Below are 18,626 nucleotides of genomic sequence, written 5' to 3'. Positions count from 1 at the left end.
AGACGGCTAATCGCTAAATACACTCAGTGTTACTTGCAACTTGTAGACGCAAATCCCAGCCCAGTCATCCCAGTATATTCAAAATAGCTTTTATTTGCCTCCTTGTTTAGCCCATTCTGTACTGTGATGACGCAGAGAGAGGCTACAGCTGCTCCCCCCTCCAGTTACACAGGACATCTGGCTACCCTAACATGCTGGAGAAAACACACCAGAGGAAGCGTCAAGGACCCCGATCCCCTCAGAGGACACAGTTAGTGGCCAAGGGGTCCCAGGCCAGGACTGGGACCAGTTATAGCGCCATGCTTTGCATGATAAATATGAGTTTTGAAGGCCCCTGACAGCGAAGAACAAAGTTTCCTTCTATAAAAAGATTGACCAGGACAACTCTGCAAACACTTTTTTTTCTTTATTAGGGTGCGGACATTCACATCATATTAGAAAAATAACACGTGAAGAAAATAGGGGAGTCTGACTGAAACCTAAATTCAAAAGGGCATCGGTCAAGATGGCCGACGCTGTAGACATGCTCCTTTACATATCCCTCTGGAAAGGAGAGCAAATGACCGTGAAAGAAATATATATGTATATATATATTCCTCTTTTAATCAACTGGAATTAAAACAATGCATAGCATACAGGCTTTTGTGGAAAAGCAACCTTAGCTTTGTGCACTCTGAGCCTTCGACTGAGGTTGGCATGAAATGTCTGCTTCCCCCCCCCCCCCCCCCCCCCCACCCAAAGACAGGCTGAGCGAAGGGGCTGCACTCATCAGGACCGGGGTCTGGGGAGGGCTGGTGGAGGGTGGGCAGTCCCACAGGGGTGGGGGGGGGGGGGGGGGGGGGGGTGCGTCCGCTGGCGCCCTGAGTAAAGTGCTGTGGTTGACTGACCTGAGTTTGTGGTCACTTTAAAAAGAGAATGGAGTGTGTATGCATGTCGTCACACAAAACAAAAAAACGTGTGTGTGCGTGGGGGAGGGAGGGGGGGGGTGGAGCGCATGGGTGGAGAGGTAGGCGGGTTCAAACAGTTGCCAGTGGAATGGAGTCACCCAACGCGAGGGTCCTACACCTCCTCCTAGTTCCCGGACATATTCGTTCGTCTAAAGATAAAAGGTTTCACCTGAATGTGCCTTTTTGATTGGTGACTGTTCAGGGAATCTAGAGGGACACTTCATTAGACCTAAGAGCCATTCGAGCAGAGCGGAGTAGAGATGGGGGGAGTGTGTGTGTTTTGGAGAGGGGGGGGGGGGGGTTCATGAACAGGTGGTGGGGGGACGTTTACAATTATCACGCTTCATTTTGTGTTCACAAAATAGATATATTCATATAATATAAATACTAAGTGGGAGCTATAAGGCCCCAGTTGCCAAGAGTGCTTGTGGAATACGCATAGAGGCTATAGCAGAACGCACGCTCGCTTAGGTGTCTCCGCCACGCACCTAAACATAGAGTGAGTGTGTGTGTGTGTGTGTGTGTGTGTGTGTGTGTGTGTGTGTGTGTGTGTGTGTGTGTGTGTGTGTGTGTGTGTGTGTGTGTGTGTGTGTGTGTGTGTGTGTGTGTGTGTTTCACAAGCCGTAGTATTTGGCCATTGTCAAGTCTGGTGTTTCTTTTGAGGGAGCGCGTGGCCACGCCACAGGCCTTCATCATAACACCGATCTTGCTGTGAAAACGTTCATAAAAAAAAAAAAAAAAAAGGCACACACACTGAAAAAAAACAACCAAAACAACCAAAAACAAACAAACTCCCACCAATCTCCCTTCTTCTTGAGAGTTCTAGAGAGGCCTCGCATCCCGTGTGGAGCTATTGTCATCATCTACTGCTTTACCCCTCCACACCCCCCCCCCCCCCCCCCCCCCGCACACGCGCCTCTCACTATTTGGCACTCAAGAGGAATGTGTCACAGGAGGGAATAAAGGAGAGGAGGAGGGGGAGGGGAACAGGGAGGAGGAGGAGGGTGGTGGGGGAGGTTCCCTGATGTCTCTCGTGCCGTTCGCCCTTTCCTCTCGCTCTCTTCTCTCCTATTTGGAGAGCTTGCTGATGACGCGGATCAGCGCTCCGTTCTCGTCCTTCAGGCGCTGGTTGTCGGCCTTCAGGTCCCCCAGCACCTGGGGGGGCAGACAGGGAGAGCGGTTAGACCACCGCCCAGACAGACCCCTCCTCGTGGAGGGTCAGCCGTCCACGAGCCTCACCGCCAGCTTCAGTCACGGTAGCTTGGCTTCCCTCCAGAGTCGGTACGTTTGGAGCGGGTGCAAATGTAACTATATGAATGTTGAACAACGACAGCGGAGAACATGACAGCTAAAAGGAAACAAAGCACACAGGGCCGGTCATGAGATTCACCCGGGGATAGGAGGGTCTTCAGAAGTTTTTTCTGCAAATGAGGAGGCATCGTGCAGCTGGTACAGACCTCAATAGCCCGCTCCACGATCGGGGCATCACAAACTAATCAAGTCTGGACTTAGTAGAAGTTCCACACAGTGGAGGCGGCGCCAGCAGTGAGTGGAGAACACCTGATCTAAATTATTCAATCAATTCAAATGAAAAAATCGTTGTGCATTGTTCATCCTTCCACGTACAATCTTTACATCATAAATTTGTATAATTATATTGGAAGGCATCACGTTTATCCATACGCAATAAGAAGGGTTGCTATGGCTACACAAATGACGGCTGATAACATCTCAGCCGTCACACTTCAAACCAGCATCCTGCAAACCGTTTCAGGGCAGCCTACCTTTCGATTGTTTTTGACGTCATAATATAATAATCGATCCATCGCTCCGTAGGGCCTTGTTATTTATAAGAGCGCAGGCGTCTGACATGGCCTATTCTTCACTTCACATCAGACTTATCCTCAACATTCACGTGGAGCAGAACACACTAGGCCCACGGGGGGACGGTTCCATCAGTTTGAAACTCACTCCCCAAAAGCAGCACACACACACCGACACACACAAGCAAGACGGCCACGGGGAAAAGGTCACATCGTGGAGGGCTTCATCCTCCAAAAGCAATGTTGCAGTCGCATTTGAAGTGGGGCGAACTAGGTTTTGAAACAAACAGGAGCCGACATCGTGACCGTCAGATGATGCTCCTGGGTCAGACATGCCCAGGAGCCACAGCGCAGTGTTCCTCTCTCTGTCTGTACGCCTGGAAACCACCAGCCCCTACTGACGGGTCCCGATGGTTCTGCTGAAACATGAGCAGGGTGTAGCGGCTCTCTGCTTGTTTACTCAATTTGACTGAACCTCGCCACGGATCTGAGCGATCTGCACTTCAGCCTCGACCATCATCACAATCAATCAGCATTCCGTGAAACCAAGAAGAAACGCAAACTTTGGAAGTGAAAATACGGAAAATGAAAATCAGTTATCCTACTATCCAACCAAAGGGTGGTTTCAAAAGTTAAGACAATGTTGAGCTAAGCTACGAAAGACGTCAGGTCCGTAGAAAAAATAAAAACACCTTTCAATTAGGCTGTTTATGAGCCCGGGCCCAAAGCACGCACTGACCTGTGGTCCATGACAGCATTAACATTTAACAGCTAGCCTCCGGTGACGAGTCAACGGAATAAAGATATAAAATCTCCACATTCCCCTCTTGGGTTAATAAAATTAATCTTATCTGAGTGACCTTTGTTCCACATCGACCTGGTGTGTAGAGCAGGGCCACAACACGGGGATGCACATGCTAAAGAGAGGCTCATCGTGCTGCAGTATGCAAAGTGATCGACTGGAGGACTAGGAAGGCTTCTGCTCCTCTATCTCCCTCCCTCCCTCTCCCTGTCTCTCTCATGCTCGCTCTCCATCTACTTCTCTTTCTCTCACAGTTTCTCTCTCTCTCTCTCTCTCTCTCTCTCTCTCTCTCTCTCTCTCTCTCTCTCTCTCTCTCTCTCTCTCTCTCTCTCTCTCTCTCTCTCTCTCTCTCTCTCTCTCTCTCTCTCTCTCTCTCTCTCTCTCTCTCACATGCTTTCTTTTCATCTACCTCTCTCTCTCTCACGCGCTCTCTCTCTCTCTCTGTCTCTCTCTCTCTCTCACACACACTCTCTCTATGTCTATGTGTGTCTCTCTCTCTCTCTCTCTCTCATACACACTCTCTTTCTATGTCTATGTGTCTCTCTCTCTCTCACACACACACACACACACACACTCTCTCTCTATGTCTCTCTACATCTCTCTCACCTTTAGCTCCTCCTCCAGCTCTGCCACACGGCGCTCCAACATCCTCCGCTCCTGAGATGCATGGGGGTGGGGGGGAGATGGTGTAGTGGGGGGGGGGGGGTGATGGGGGTGAGGGTGAGGGGGGGGGGGGGGAGGGGACAGGCAGCAGGTAAAAAATAATAGGTGGAAACGAAGAGAAGGGAACAATCAGTGGGGTGAGGAAGAGGGAAAGGGGAGAAGAGTCAAAGTGTGAGAGCCATAAAATGAAAGCAAGGGGGTGCATCGAGAGTGGAGCAATGCTTCAAACACAAACCCCACACGCAAAGCCCAATCACACACACACACACACACACACACACACTACCTTTTTCTCCAGATCCAGCAGGGTTGAACAATCACTGATTCGCTCCTGCCTCTGGTGGGAAGAAAGAAAAGTATATTGTTGAGATGGGAAGGAGATGGAGGAGAACACCCAGCGGTCCACTCGCGGTTCACCAGTGGTACCTGCGTGGCCTTCTCCAGATCCACCCTGGTCTGGCTCACGATCCTCTGGGTGTCCTGCAGCTGGGACTGGAGGTGGCTGTTCTCCCTGGAGACCTCATCAAACAACTGAACACACACACACACACACACACACACACACACACACACACACACACACACACACACACACACACACACACACACACACACACACACACACACACACACACACACACACACACACACACAGTGAATAACTTAACACAGGATGGGGGGGACGATGAGGCCGTGATAGGTTTTTGTTTTCTCATTGCTCACCTTCTTATAGTCCTTTGCTTCAGACGCAGCCCCCTGGCTGCAGTCGTTACAGGATAAGTTTGACCTTTGTGGAAGGGAGAGGAGATGAGCATGCCTGTGAACATCATTCTTCCAACCAGACTTTATGTATGTGGAACAAGACTTTTGAGGCATGACGAATTGCCCCTCCCACCCCATCACCCTGAACAGCGTAGTCCCACATAGGTCACCCCTCAAATGAACTCGGTACATTTCTCTGTGTGCAGTCCGCCTCAGGTCCACGCTGTCCCATACAGTATAGGGGGCCGTCGTTGACTCATAACAATTCCAGTTCTTTCAGAAGGACAGGGCCAGAGAACTGGAAAACCAGCTGTACTGAAGTGACCTCAGTGGAAGAACGTGTGCGTCTCGTAACACAGACACAGACGTAACGAGCATGGATCCTGTTATCAACACTTTAGCATCTGCCTTTTACTAGAAGCAAGGGGTAAATAAATAAAGAGCTTCTGCAAATGGAGACCAGATCATTTCAATAACAGCTGTAACAAAAAGCACTTGTTGTAGATACTCTTGCTAGTATTTGAGACTAGTGACGGCTCTTAATTCAGTTAGTTTGGAACATCAACAGAGTGGCGGCTAACCAGCAATGCCAATCTAATTTCAGCCATGGTCTCTTTAGACGGTCTCTTGGACGTTTGTTAAATCAAGGCTAATACGCGTGCAGACTAAACTACATCGTGCGTTAAGCCCTTCCTCGGACATCAAAGACGCAGTGGAGATATAACTCATTTTCCTGCATCGCCCGCGTCAAACAGGGCCGTGTGTGTGTGTGTGTGTGTGTGTGTGTGTGTGTGTGTGTGTGTGTGTGTGTGTGTGTGTGTGTGTGTGTGTGTGTGTGTGTGTGTGTGTGTGTGTGTGTGTGTGTGTGTGTGTGTGTGTGTGTGTGTGCGCGCGCGAACACAGTGGAAAAGAGACATAGATTTCCTTGTTGAAAGACCTTTTTAGGGAAACAGCTCTCAACTTGTTTCTTCAGATGACTCATTAATTTCCCAAATCTTTTTTTTTTTTTTTTTTTTCACGATTTGCCAGAATAATAAATTGGACTTTGTTATAATTTGAACGAGGTAGATAGTAGGCTGCAGTGGTTCTTTTTGAGACTAAGGGCGTATTCACACCTGCCTTGTTTGGTTCGAACCAAACCAAAAAAATCACTGGTGCGGACCTTTTGGGCTGGTGTGAATACAAACCATCGAACTCTGGGGCGGACCAAACAGCCGAACCGAGACCCAGCCGGAGAGGTGGTCTCGGTTCGCTTCCAAACAAACCCTGGTGCGGTGCGCTTGAGATGTGAAAACGACCGCGCTCGGTCCGACCCAGTTCTAAAACTAATATACCTTTTTGGACGCAACAGGCTCCCATTGCTGCTTGTTTATTTATCTTGTTTGATTAGCGGTAAATTCAAAGATCAACGTCACGTTATCAGACCCGTTAAAAATGAGTTGTGGCTCAACATGGAGCGAAGAGAAGACGAAATGTCTTTTGGATATTTGGGCAGACGCCAACATATAAATTTAAATAAACAGTGCGTTTTGGTCCGGACCAAAATGATCAATTTAGGACTTTCCTGGTGTGAATACGCCCTTAGTAAAGCGGTAAAGGGACTCTAAACATACCTGTTGAGCTGCCTTATGAATGTATGCTATTTTCAAATACATTCAAAATATCAGATGTATGACACTTGGCATGGTTTTTGCTCGTACAATCCCAGAAACGAGAGTGTAAAACGTAAAAAGTGTGGCGGTAATTAGAAAGTAGAGCCGGTGAAGAAGGGCAGAGTCTTACCTGGGAATCACGGGGATCAAAGGGCGGCCTGTCTGTAAATACACAGAAAAAGTTTCAGTTTCAGGTCCTCCTAGATGGTCAACCACGCACACACACCTACACACGCACACACACACACACACACACACACACACCTACACACACACACACACACACACACACACACACACACACACACACACACACACACACACACACACACACACACACACACACACACACACACACACACACACACACACACACACACACACACACCCACCTGTGGATCCAGCCCACTGCCTGAGAACTCCTCTTCCCCACTAGGCTCATTGTCGTCACTCTGTAGGGACAGAAATAGCGGAGAATGTCATTCTCTTTTCTCACTGAATCTCTTCCGCTGAGCTCAGGGTTAGCTTTTAGACCTTCCCCCTCTCCCGGCCAGCGTTCTGCTCCCAGACCGCTGAATGAGGAGTAAGGGGATCGGAGCCCGTTGAGGAGCCACGTGAGCGCTCACCTCTCCGGCACGCTGGGCTCTCCTCCTGGCTCGTGCTCGTCTCCGCTCCCTGCTTTCCCTGGCCCAGCGGTCCGTCTCGCTCTCCCCCGCCATCGCCTTGACCTCTGGGGACACAACCCGAGCTCGCTGGTCAAGATAATGGTCTCGCAAAGCAATAGCTCCATCCACACACACACACACACACACACACACACACACACACACACACACACACACACACACACACACACACACACACACACACACACACACACACACACACACACACACACACACACACACACACACACACACACAGAGAGAGAGACTCTACCTTTCCTGTCAGATAATGGAGGTCGAGGAGTGGTCCCGGCAGGCTGCGTCAGGCCCAGGAGGTCCGACTTCTGCAGACTGGCATTGCGAGACCTCCAGCTTAATTCCTGTTGGAACAGGAGGCCAGCATTTAGCTGTATTAGTATTAAATGCTAAATGCTGAATTCTGTTAAAAACATTATTTTTTTTAAATGCACTTCTCACCCCTTCTTCTCCTGCCTTTTTCAGTTTTGCCTCCTTTTCTTTCTCTTTCTCCTTCTCTCTCTCTCGCTCCTTCTCCTTCTCTCTCTCCTTCTCTCTTTCCTTCTCCTTCTCCTCCTCCTCCTTTTTCTTTTCCCTCTCTTTGTTGTCCGTTTTTATCGTTTTCTCAGCCTCCTGCAAGTCCGTCAGTGTGACCCCCTGGATAGGAAAACAAAGACAAACATTTTTATGAAACAGACATCCACACCCCCTCTCTCGCGCGCACACACACACAACATGATTCGAGACGAACCACCAAGGCGGCGGGGGGGGGGGTCAAAGGTCGGTACCTGGGTGGAGCGACGGGACTGCCTGGCGTGTCGGGAGCGGGCCTTCCTCTGGGCCTCCGCCTCCTCGTCCCGCACCGGCGTCAGATAGGACCTGGGGAGGAGCGGGACGTCACGTTGACGCTTTTTATCCAAAGCGACAAGACGACCATTCAATTCACACACCGACGGCGGAGTCAGCCCACGCAGGGCGCCAATCAGCTCCTCAGGAGCAGTCAGGGTGAGGGGTCTCGCTCAGGGACACCTCGACACTCCAGAGCCGGGGATCGAACTAGCAACCTTCCGGGTTACCCGCCAACCAACTCTACCTACCGAGCTACTCCCCGCCCCATGCTAGCTCTTCGCGGGCCCTTTGTTTGGGGCTGCTGTAAACAACGGTAAACCACAGGGTCCCCCAGAGGGGCTGCGGCCCCAACTCACTTGCGCCTTTGCTTGCCATCTGTGTCGCCTGCGTTTGTAGTGCTGGAGGAGCTGCTGGTGGTGGTGGTGGAGGTGGAGGTGGAGGAGGCGGGCGTGGGGACCGGCTCCTGCTCCTTCTTTTCAGTCGCTTCCTGAGAGTTTCTACAGGAGGAGTGAGAAGGGAGGGATTTTAAACAAAGGTCAGAGAGAGACGAATCGAGAAGAATTGTGGATGTGTTGTAGGTTGTGTGCTGATGTGAGTGGCATATTATCCCATGTGACCCCGGCCTACCTCGGGTTGTTGAGGCGCCCCAGTCCCACAGAGGCAGATCCTAGTGAAGCTGAGGTCGTGGTGAAGTCATCCAGTCTCCTTCCGTAAGATGAACTGAAAGTGAAACCGAAATCCACCCCAAGTACCCACACACACGGCCACCAATGAGATTAAAAACAATGGGGGGAGAGCGACATCACAAATACGTGGCAACCATTTCAAAACATTCTTCTTTCTTTGTGGCAAACCCAATAAGCTCTGTGAGAATTCACAACAACACACACGTTGGCGCATGACATCACATGGCACAAATGCACGGTTGGGGGTGGTGGGGGATGTAGGGGTAAATAACTAACCTGCGTGGCAAGGCGGGGTTGGAGCTAGTGAGATCACTTCCTGTGAGGTCACTTCCTAATTGACTATGATGGCGCCGGGAGTACGAGGAGCTACGGCTGAGCCAGCTGAAGAGATATGGTGACAGGGTGATGGGGGATGGGGGAGTGACACACTGCAGTGATACAAACGTATGCAGTGGCAAAAACCGACAAACAAGTACAAACATGCTGACTTGACCGCACACAAGCGTAGACACACACACACAAAAACACACCTGCTGGAGTTGTCAGCGTTTGCATCGGGTATACTGAAGAGGCGGCGGGACGGAGTGGGCGTGACCCGTGCCAACCGGGGCTCCTGTGAGTGACACATCGGGACGACTTCCGTCAGCTCGTTTTAATATCGGTTAAGACGGCAGATATTTGTTTCGACATCGTCATCCTGATAAAGCCTGATTGGATTTCAAATGCAACCGTTGTCTTCCAGCCTTATGAATGATTTCCCCTCCTACTCCCCTGTTTCTCCTTCCAACACATTCCCTGATCATGTCCCCGTGGTTGGGAGGAGGAGCAGCGAACGGGACCGTTGTTCACGGGACATTTCAGATGACACTCAACGCGTGTCCCCCTCTGGGGTCGAGGCTTTACCTTGGGTTCGGCCTCCGAGCTGAGGCGGGGGCTGGAGGCAGAGCGGGTCATGCCCAGGCCAGAGTCCAGGGGCCTGGGGGGGTCCTGACTGGGGTCAGACCCCCCCGCGGAGCCCAGAGTCACCGAGCTGCCCGCCTTCCGCAGGGACGTCCTCCAGGAGCCGGGGGCCTCGGTGGACTGGGACTGGGACTTGCTTGGTTCCTGCTGGACAAAGCACCGCAGACTTAAAGCTGAGGTTCGCTCCTCGAGGCTTCCACGTCGGTGTGCGAAACATGCGCGATGTGTCGTTACCTTTTTGGCCGGGATTCCTGAAGTGGACGTGGAGGTAGCGAGAAGACCTCCGGAGTTGTGTTTATTGTTCAAGTTGTTGATGATTTCTCGATTTTTGGCTTTCTCTAGAGCGGCGCCAACGACAGCAGAAAAAAATAATTCAAGATCAATCCATATTTCAGAATATGGCAACCCCTCTTTGACCATGTAGAGAAATGGCAGTTCCAAAGTGTACCCCCATGAAGCCCGCTGCTGGTTATGGCCAGTTTAGTAATATTTTTCCTAACTTGCTCTTTGATTACCCAATATTACTCTGCAGTGCTAACAGTAATTACCATGAAGACAGTTTTTTCAGATGGGTGTGTGTGCATTGGAAATATCTATAAATATATAGATAATTTTTCATTTTATTTGTATCTAAACATTTAGTTCGCTTGTATTCGTCGACACAATTTTTATATTCCTTCTATTCTTCGTGTGTCCGTTTATTGGAAAAAACATGTTGAAATAATTTCAGTAACTACTTTTTCTATTAAGTAAAACACCAATAAAAAAAGGAAAAAAATAAATCCACCCTGCGCTCGAGACGCCGCACCGTTCACCACTAGGGCGGCGCTCACCCGACTCGGCGTCGCTCTCCGACTCGCTCTCCTCCTCGGAGCTGGAGCTGCTGGAGGCCTTGGCCTGGCCCGGGCCCGGGGCGGCGGGCGGCGGCGGCGGCGGCGGCTCCTCCTCCTCCTCCTCGGCCGGGGTGCTGCGCAGGGCAGGCGGCGGGTGCTTCTCGCGCTCGTGGAGGCAGATCTTCTCCTTGCTGCTCATACGAGAGATTGAGGTCCTGTGGCGGGGCCAAGACGGAGCGCACCAGACACACAAAAACAGTGACATGCAAGAGCCAATAAGTGAAGGCAGTCATTCCATGTGCAGCCAATTAGAGCGAGCGACGGAGCGTGAGCCGAGTGGACCAGTGGGTCGCTAATAGCATAGCAACTCGCTGCGCCCCGCAATGTGTACGCCGGAGCGGCTTACCTCCAGCTGGGTGAGGATCAGTGTGACCCGGGACCCATCCACCGCTGAGGATCGCCTTACTTGTAGTTTGGACAAGGTTTAACCCTCTTTGATTAACAACTAGTGATTGCATCGCTAGATCACCAAACCCGCTTGTGTGGGCCTCCTGGCATCTGACGGTGGTTTGAGTGGTGCACGAAAACGCTGGCACTGCTGCCATCATACTCGCATGCAAACCGCTTGTAAGATCTATGTGTACGATTCAGCACTGCCGCAGAACGACTGGCGCATGCCTTCAGAAACACACAGTCGCACACACACACACACACACACACACACACCCATTGACGTAAACACACAAGCACACATGCACACACGTACACAAAAAACGACAGAGACCACACGGGCACTGACCTGCGCAGTCGCACGGGGGGCACAGTGATTGGGGAGATCATATCGATAACAGGATTCTGTTTCTCTCTCTCCGAGCGCAGCTGAAACGGATCAGAACACCGGGTGTAAACACAGCAAGTCACAAACACGGGAGCCTCCAACTCGATGCTCCATTTGGAGACGGCCGCAGGGGGAGGGCAGACTTACTGCGTTCTGCTTCTTCTGCAGCTCCTCCAGCGTGCCAACCAGGTTCTCGTCCGACACATCCAGGGGGGTCTGTCCCTAAAACAGGGTCACCACGGCGTTGGTACAGCGTTGGAGACACATGGGAGACACACATTCAACCAGCTCTGATCTCAGCAGTCCAACTAGGCAAGAGCAGAACCTCTTGAGGGAGACGGCCCAGAGCCCGGGCCCGGAGATGAAGACCCAGAAAGAGAGGTTTAGTCGCAGGAGAAGATGGAGCTTTCAGAAGGGGACTTTAGTGTGTTTCTGCCCAGCGTTGGTTTGAAACCTTTACAGATTTGACTCTTTCTAAGAATGTGGTTGTCCGGAGAAGATGTTTTAGCACTACCGTGAAAGGATTACCAATGCTGGTGGTGGAGGTTGTTTCGCTGTCATTACATTTCACGCTTAAAGCTTATCTGCTATTAACTTCAGACTAATATTCTGGAGTCTGATAGCAGACTGGCTCAAATGTCAAAACGTGTGAGACTAAACCATCACTGAGGGCCCCTGTAGGTGCAGGCCAGACTTACCACGTTGTTGACCGCCGCCATGTCACACATGTGGTCGGCCAGCAGGGAGCAGACCTCCTCCTGGCCCCAGTGGGCGGCCGCATGCAGCGCCGTCCAGCCGTCCACGTCCATGCTGTCCACATCCAGCTCACACTGCAACAGCACCCTGCCCACCGGAACACACACAGCGAGAGTCAGACGGAGACAGAGTGACAGGGAGATAGAGAGACAGGGAAAAGGAAAGAGAAAGAGACAACAACAACAACAACAACAGAGCGAAGACACCACACCACCGAGGAACACCAACGGGACAGCGTCACAATGCGGAGCGCCGGGATGGAAGGCCCAATCAGAGCAACAGGTTTATGGATAGGTGGTGGTGAGGCCATGTGGGCCCGGGGCCCTTACTTGAGGACCTCTATGTAGCCCTTGGCGGCGGCCACGTGGAGGGCCGTAGCCTTGGTGTTGTGGTGGGGCACCAGGCTCCCACTGCCCGTCAGCACCGCCGTGGCGTCCTGCAGCATCACCCGCTGCTCCTGCTTACGGGCCTGGTCCATGTCCACGCCTCCACACACACACACACACACACACACACACACACACACACACACACACACACACACACACACACACACACACACACACACACACACACTTGAAGCCACAGACAGCATTTAACCAGCATGCCGGTACAACGTGACATCCACTGCCATAGATCTTGTAAGTATATGCCCATTTATGGCTCTGGTACCACTGGCCACGTACTGCTAGCTAACAAGCTCGTGGGACATAAAACATGTCATGTCATTAGCTTGCGGTTGCAAAGTTCAGCTTTGAAACGCTTACAGAGACAAAAAAAAAAAAAGAACGGCGCTTCATTAGATTGCTTGTTGCCAAATGCACAGGGTTGTTGACCTATGTGAAAAGCCCATTCATTTCTGGCATAACGAATTCCCCGTGCAAGGCTGGGCTAAGCCGAGACATCATCATTTACAAGGTGTGTATGAAGCAGTACAGATGAAGCCATGTTCTGTGACCTAAAATAGACACCATTTAGGGATTATTATTTTGAGTTCATTTCTATGATCCTTTTCTGTGAGAGGCTTAGAGCTTCAGTCTAATGTTGGGCAAAGAAAGCGGTGGAGCTCATTTGTCACAGTGCTGTTTTATTTGACTAAATGACCAGTGGGAATCAGAGAATGTGTTTTTAGAGATACAAAACTAATGGCTACTAAACTATGACAACTAACAAAAGTGACATGTCCAGCACTTTGTTTAGCCAACAATTAAATATTCTCACATTTAATTTAACGAAAATACGCATTGCAGTAGCCAAAAATCGATGTATTCATATTACATAATAATAACAACTAGAAAATGCATTTCCTGCAGAAAATGCAGTGAGTGCTGTAGTATATATATATATATATATACGTATATATGCATAAAGAAACGTTAAATGGCTTAAATCAAATGAAGGGATTTGAACAAAAGTTCAAAAGTCTAAATGGAGTAAACAATGTAAACATGCACACCATTTAAGAAAAAGTACATGGTTGGAAACAAATAAAGTGACCGCTGAATGAAAAGCGCAAAGCATTGCTAAAAATGCGTGCGTGCGTGTGTGTGCGTGTGTGTGCGTGTGCGTGTGCGTGTGCGTGTGTGTGTGTGTGTGTGTGTGTGTGTGTGTGTGTGTGTGTGTGTGTGTGTGTGTGTGTCTTTAAGAGAATAGCGAGCTGGTGCGTGATTAAAAGTAGCTCAATATAGTGGGAAAACCGCCCAATCTGGCAACACTGCTGAACGTTATCACGCTCCAGCGTCAACGTGAATCAATGAGACCAACTGAAAACAAAGCCGGTATGAAACTAAAACTGTGATTCTGAATAAAGTTTAAATGATATCGAAATTCTGTTTATAATTGAAGAAACCAATGAGTAGATTTGTTAAATGGTTTAAACAAAGATAAACGGTTGAACATTTATTTAGTTACGTCTTAAACAGTTGAAGTATTCTCCCATTGACTCCCATGTTAAAAAAAAGATAATATTTTAAAAGTAGAATATCTCAAAAAGTATTAAATATTTTAAAAATCTGAAAAGAAGCGAGTGATTCCGAGCTATTCTGGATATTTTAAAATCTCTTTAAAGCCTCTAGGTGAAAGATTGAGGAAGGAGATAGGTCCCAAAGTTTGTAGAGAATAAGAAAAAGAAAGAAAGAAAGAAAGAAAGAAAGAAAGAAAGAAAGAAAGAAAGAAAGAAAGAAAGAAAGAAAGAAAGAAAGAAAGAAAGCCTACGCAAAGCATGCACGCAAACTCACAGCCAGACACAAGAACTCCTTCTAATTCAAGAGCAGCTTTTTCTTTGATGACATAGAAAAGAAAGATTAGAAATAAAATAAAACTGAGACCTATTTTTTCCTCACTTCCATATTGTGTTGTAATGCAAGCTGCATTGATAGCTGCATTGTTCATAGAAAGTCATATTTGTGACAAAAGCTTTCTCTCTATTAAAATATATGATAAGTTAATTAATCTGTTGATGTCTTTAATGATAATCACAAAAGTAGGAAGTGATGTGCTGTTTTTCTACCTTGTTTCTTGATTTCTCCCTTGAGCAGCCTCTCCATAGCGTCCTCTGTGGCCACGTCCAGAGGCAGCTCTCCTTCACTGTTCACCGCCCCCACCTGAGCACCCTGCTCTATAAGGTACCTGCGGCGGGAATCACAAAGAGCGCATTGAAGCATTTGACCATTCAAATGTGTGATGATCACATTTATTTTTCACATTTATCATCCGACACATGCTACTGACGTCATGTTCATCAAGCTTTAGAGAATGCTAAAAAAAACGACGGAAGGCCCAAGGGTAGGGTCTATAAATACTGGGTCTATAAACACACACACACACACACACACACACACACACACACACACACACACACACACACACACACACACACACACACACACACACACACACACACACACACACACACACACACACACACACGGCAGAACGTGGTGCCGCGTTAATGTGCTGAAAAGCGGCACTCACTTAGTGATTTGGATGAAGCCACATGAGGCGGCGGCGTGAAGGGGGGTCCAGCCCTCATTGTCCCCTCGGTTTATGTCACTCCCGCTCTCAACCAGGAACTGCACCATCTCAGAATTCTCGTCGATGCAGGCCTGTGAAGAACACCAGCATCACAGCATCACAACATGGACCGCCGTCAGAGCAACAGGTTTATGGATAGATATTTGAAATAAGTTGCAGGGGATATAACAACATAGCATATTCCTTCTATTTACTGTCATTTCATCTTTTTGGGGATGTCAATGTATGAGAGCGCATGGTCGGCTTTATGGGGTATTCCTGATTTCTAAACACTGTAGACAGTAGTTAAAATTGAATGAACTTCATGGAGGTGCTGAAACAGAACAAGGACTCTGTGTCTCTGTGTGCTTATTTTTACCGTTCTATATTAGGAGTCTTTTTTTCTGCCAGGCCTCCCGAAGTTTTGCGTTTAACTTTATTTTGTTGCAGGATTGGTGAACTTGTATCTCTAAACCACATTTCCCATGGCTAGCTGAGGCTATGCAGCAATAAGAACCGTCCCGAGATAATACCCATGATGCCAACTGGTTGTTTGTCATCATGTGATGCCTTTATTGGAGCATGAGCCAATGCAATGTTTGACTTGATGGATTGCACCTTTAAGAAGAGACCCCTTGAATACGTTTCTGGGAGACAGAAACACAGACCACACAAGTCCCTCTTTAACATCCCAATCTAAATGTATATAGGCTAAGCTTACTAGCCAAAATGCAGTTGATCCTCTAACAACAAAAGACGGTGGTCGTGGTCGTATGCAAAGCTGTGATGTGGAGTAGGTTTTGGACTAGTATTCTGCAGCCCGCGAGAGCAGTGTCCATTAGCCCTGCCCTAAGCCCCTTAAGAAGCTTTTCTTTTGGTCTAAATCTAAAACTACTCACAAAGCTATTTAGGCCCTTGTCCGTCTTCATAACGCTAGATAATTAGCCAACGGGCGTGAATAAAAGATCTCAACCAATAGGAATCGTCTCAGGGCCAATACCTTGGAGAAAGAAAAACTCTTAACCAGTATGTGCCTGAATTCTCTGGGGAGTGAACAGCGAGCACTTCTTATTACACACTGGCCATTATGAGGGTGCCTGACTGCTCCTCTAGCAGTCCTTCACGGGGCCATCAAGTGAGTCATTGTGGAAATGGCCATTGACAACAGTGGCTTGTGCAGCACCAGGAATGTTTTCCATTTCTTCATCTGAAATCCCTAATGTCCCTTCCATGGGGATTTGGCAGGGAGAAAGAGAGACGAAGAAAAAGAAAGAGAAAAAAAGTGAACGAGGCGAAGAGGAGAGGGAGTGTGCGAGAGTGAGAGAGACAGAGAGAGAGCGATGCAGAGAGAGACAGAGAGAGAGCGATGCAGAGAGAGAGAGAGAGAGCGATGCAGAGAGAGAGAGCGATGCAGAGAGAGAGAGAGAGAGAGAGAGAGAGAGAGAGAGATGCAGAGAGAGAGAGAGAGAGAGAGAGAGAGAGAGAGAGAGAGAGACTCTGGATAGAAGAGATGGAAAGTTTATAGAGTGTGGGCCTATATTTAATTTTGGTTGCCGGGCAACACGTGAGCAACAGGGGAGAAAGGGATGGAGAACAGGAGTGGGACCACACTGGGTGACAGGGTACAGTACAGCTGGGCGAACAGAGAAATGCCTACAAAATAACATCTTGTAAGGACCGCCGGTGACGCATCAGAACATGAATCACATTCATGGGATGACCCGAAGCTAAAGTTCTGAAGTGCTAAAGGAAACCTTACAGGGAAACACAGACTTATCAAAATATAATGAATAGATTATGGTTGCAGAGGTATAGGGAAACAAATTACAGAACAACAGCTGAATTTGCACTTTTTACGGGCAGTTAGAGTGTGATGTGGTTTCAATTGGGTTGCGATGGCGCCACTACTGCACTGGGCTGGTGATTTGATTGTGCAGCTCCATCTGGCAGTGCGTCTATTGTATGCGAGGAGATAGCAATGTGTTTATGGCAGGCAGTACCCTAAAAGCAAAGGAAATACTGCATCACAACCGGCGTATATGACAGTGATGCTGTCCAGACTACGGTGCTCTGCTATGTTATGACTGAAGCTGAGAGGGGTGGGACGAACCAACGTAGGCTGGGCCGTAACATGGTGGAGAGAAACATAGCCAAGTTGGGATGTGCCTCTGTGCTTGGCTCCCTTGAAGGGTCCCTCCTTGCACTGCATTACAACATTGAAATACTTATTTGATGCTATTACGAATAATTGTGAATAACAGAATAGCATTTTTTCCCCAATCCAAAGTAGTGGCGTTGTTATTATTAACAATTAAGTCCTAAACAAACCTCTTACTTTTTATTTTTCATTGACTGTTGAAAAAATAGGAGACCAATTTATTGAACAGAAGAATAACAGAAGATTCTGAGATAATGTTGTCTATGAATAACTGTCTTTAACGTTATCTTTGAAAGCCCACTGAACACTGCCTATCACAAACGCACAGGACTGTTTATCACTGTTTTAAACGGATTGAGCCGGAGGACTTATATGGTCACAACTTAACGCGCTTAGAGCTGGCACTTTTACAGCATATTCACGGCAATCTTCCGCTCCCCATCCGATGAAGACTCACAGACACTGGGACGCAGCATCAGAGGCCAGACTAATCTAGAACCAGTGTGTGAAGTGATACTGTGGCTCACATCCGTGGTAGAAATACCCTCCACAACCATAAGCACACATTTTAAACAACAGAGCGGCAAAAATACTTTTTTTTCCGCTCCCATGTCATTCCCGAAGTTGGAGCAGTTGATAGTCTGAATAACCTCGGAGCTACGGGGGCTACCTTGGTGGAGTGAAGCTGTGGTTCTGGTACTCGGAGAAGCTCGACCACTTGTAGACATGTTGACCAAAGTGACAGCATAAACCTCCTACCTGGTGGAGCGCTGTCAGCCCGTCGATGTTGGCGTGGTTGATGTCGGCTCCCTGCCTCAGCAGAGCCGCCACCTCCTCCTGGTCTCCGGCGGAGCAGGCGGCCATAAACACGGCGCCCTGGGCGAACCGCACTCGGGCCCTCCGCGCCCCTGGTCCTCCCACCGAGGTCTCCCTGGTATCCGGTCCCGTACGGTCGGTCTCTGAACCCGACCATCGCTGCAACTGATCTTGCCGTCGCTGCTTAGCAGCGTCGGACCGGGAACGGTCAGTAGCCGCCATCTTCCCTGATCTGTCCCCGGACAGATTCAGTTCATGGTACGGGAGGAACCGAGTGGGTCGTTCGGTGCGGAGTGTTTCTCGGGACGCGCCCCCTGGCGAACAAACACAAACTTCCACATACTTCACTGAGCTGTGTGGCAGCCCTAGACGAGCGGGGATTGGTCGCC

General features: G+C 49.1%; 1 protein-coding gene across 5 annotated transcripts; it reads right to left on the bottom strand.

Moving 5' to 3' along the window:
* Positions 1 to 391: 391 nt before the first annotated feature.
* Positions 392 to 18,580, bottom strand: zmp:0000001167 (protein phosphatase 1 regulatory subunit 12A). Of its 5 annotated transcripts, none has more exons than XM_060061884.1 (25): positions 18,181 to 18,580; positions 15,225 to 15,355; positions 14,761 to 14,879; positions 12,581 to 12,737; positions 12,194 to 12,338; positions 11,643 to 11,717; positions 11,457 to 11,536; positions 10,658 to 10,848; positions 10,059 to 10,162; positions 9,768 to 9,971; positions 9,395 to 9,477; positions 9,141 to 9,245; positions 8,806 to 8,898; positions 8,535 to 8,675; positions 8,118 to 8,208; positions 7,792 to 7,986; positions 7,589 to 7,694; positions 7,276 to 7,379; positions 7,042 to 7,101; positions 6,780 to 6,811; positions 4,959 to 5,022; positions 4,662 to 4,766; positions 4,522 to 4,572; positions 4,179 to 4,229; positions 392 to 2,102 (listed from the first exon to the last, which is right to left on the bottom strand). In XM_060061884.1, exons 1-25 carry the CDS (start codon positions 18,457 to 18,459, stop codon positions 2,016 to 2,018), a joined length of 2,853 nt encoding a protein of 950 aa, XP_059917867.1. In that variant the 5' UTR covers positions 18,460 to 18,580; the 3' UTR covers positions 392 to 2,015. The 5 variants fall into 5 exon arrangements, with proteins under 5 accessions (XP_059917867.1, XP_059917865.1, XP_059917866.1 ...); XM_060061882.1 differs by having other exon boundaries at positions 10,658 to 10,872; positions 18,181 to 18,579; XM_060061883.1 differs by having other exon boundaries at positions 9,768 to 9,968; positions 10,658 to 10,872; positions 18,181 to 18,579.
* Between the last annotated feature and the right edge of the window lie 46 nt (positions 18,581 to 18,626).

This window comes from Gadus macrocephalus, chromosome 9, assembly GCF_031168955.1.
Source record: "Gadus macrocephalus chromosome 9, ASM3116895v1".
Taxonomy (NCBI): Eukaryota; Metazoa; Chordata; class Actinopteri; order Gadiformes; family Gadidae; genus Gadus; species Gadus macrocephalus.
This window is presented reverse-complemented; position numbering and strand designations above follow the sequence as displayed.

What these genes read in the sequence shown, in the direction of transcription:
- zmp:0000001167 (XM_060061882.1), bottom strand. Translation starts at nt 18,459, where the DNA reads ATGGCGGCTACTGACCGTTCCCGGTCCGACGCTGCTAAGCAGCGACGG. An exon ending in AGTCCCGTCGCTCCACCCAG is followed by an intron (nt 7,987 to 8,117) that starts GTACCGACCTTT and finishes TTTCCTATCCAG; the next exon opens with GGGGTCACACTGACGGACTT. An exon ending in TGCTGGATCTGGAGAAAAAG is followed by an intron (nt 4,230 to 4,521) that starts GTAGTGTGTGTG and finishes CATGCATCTCAG; the next exon opens with GAGCGGAGGATGTTGGAGCG.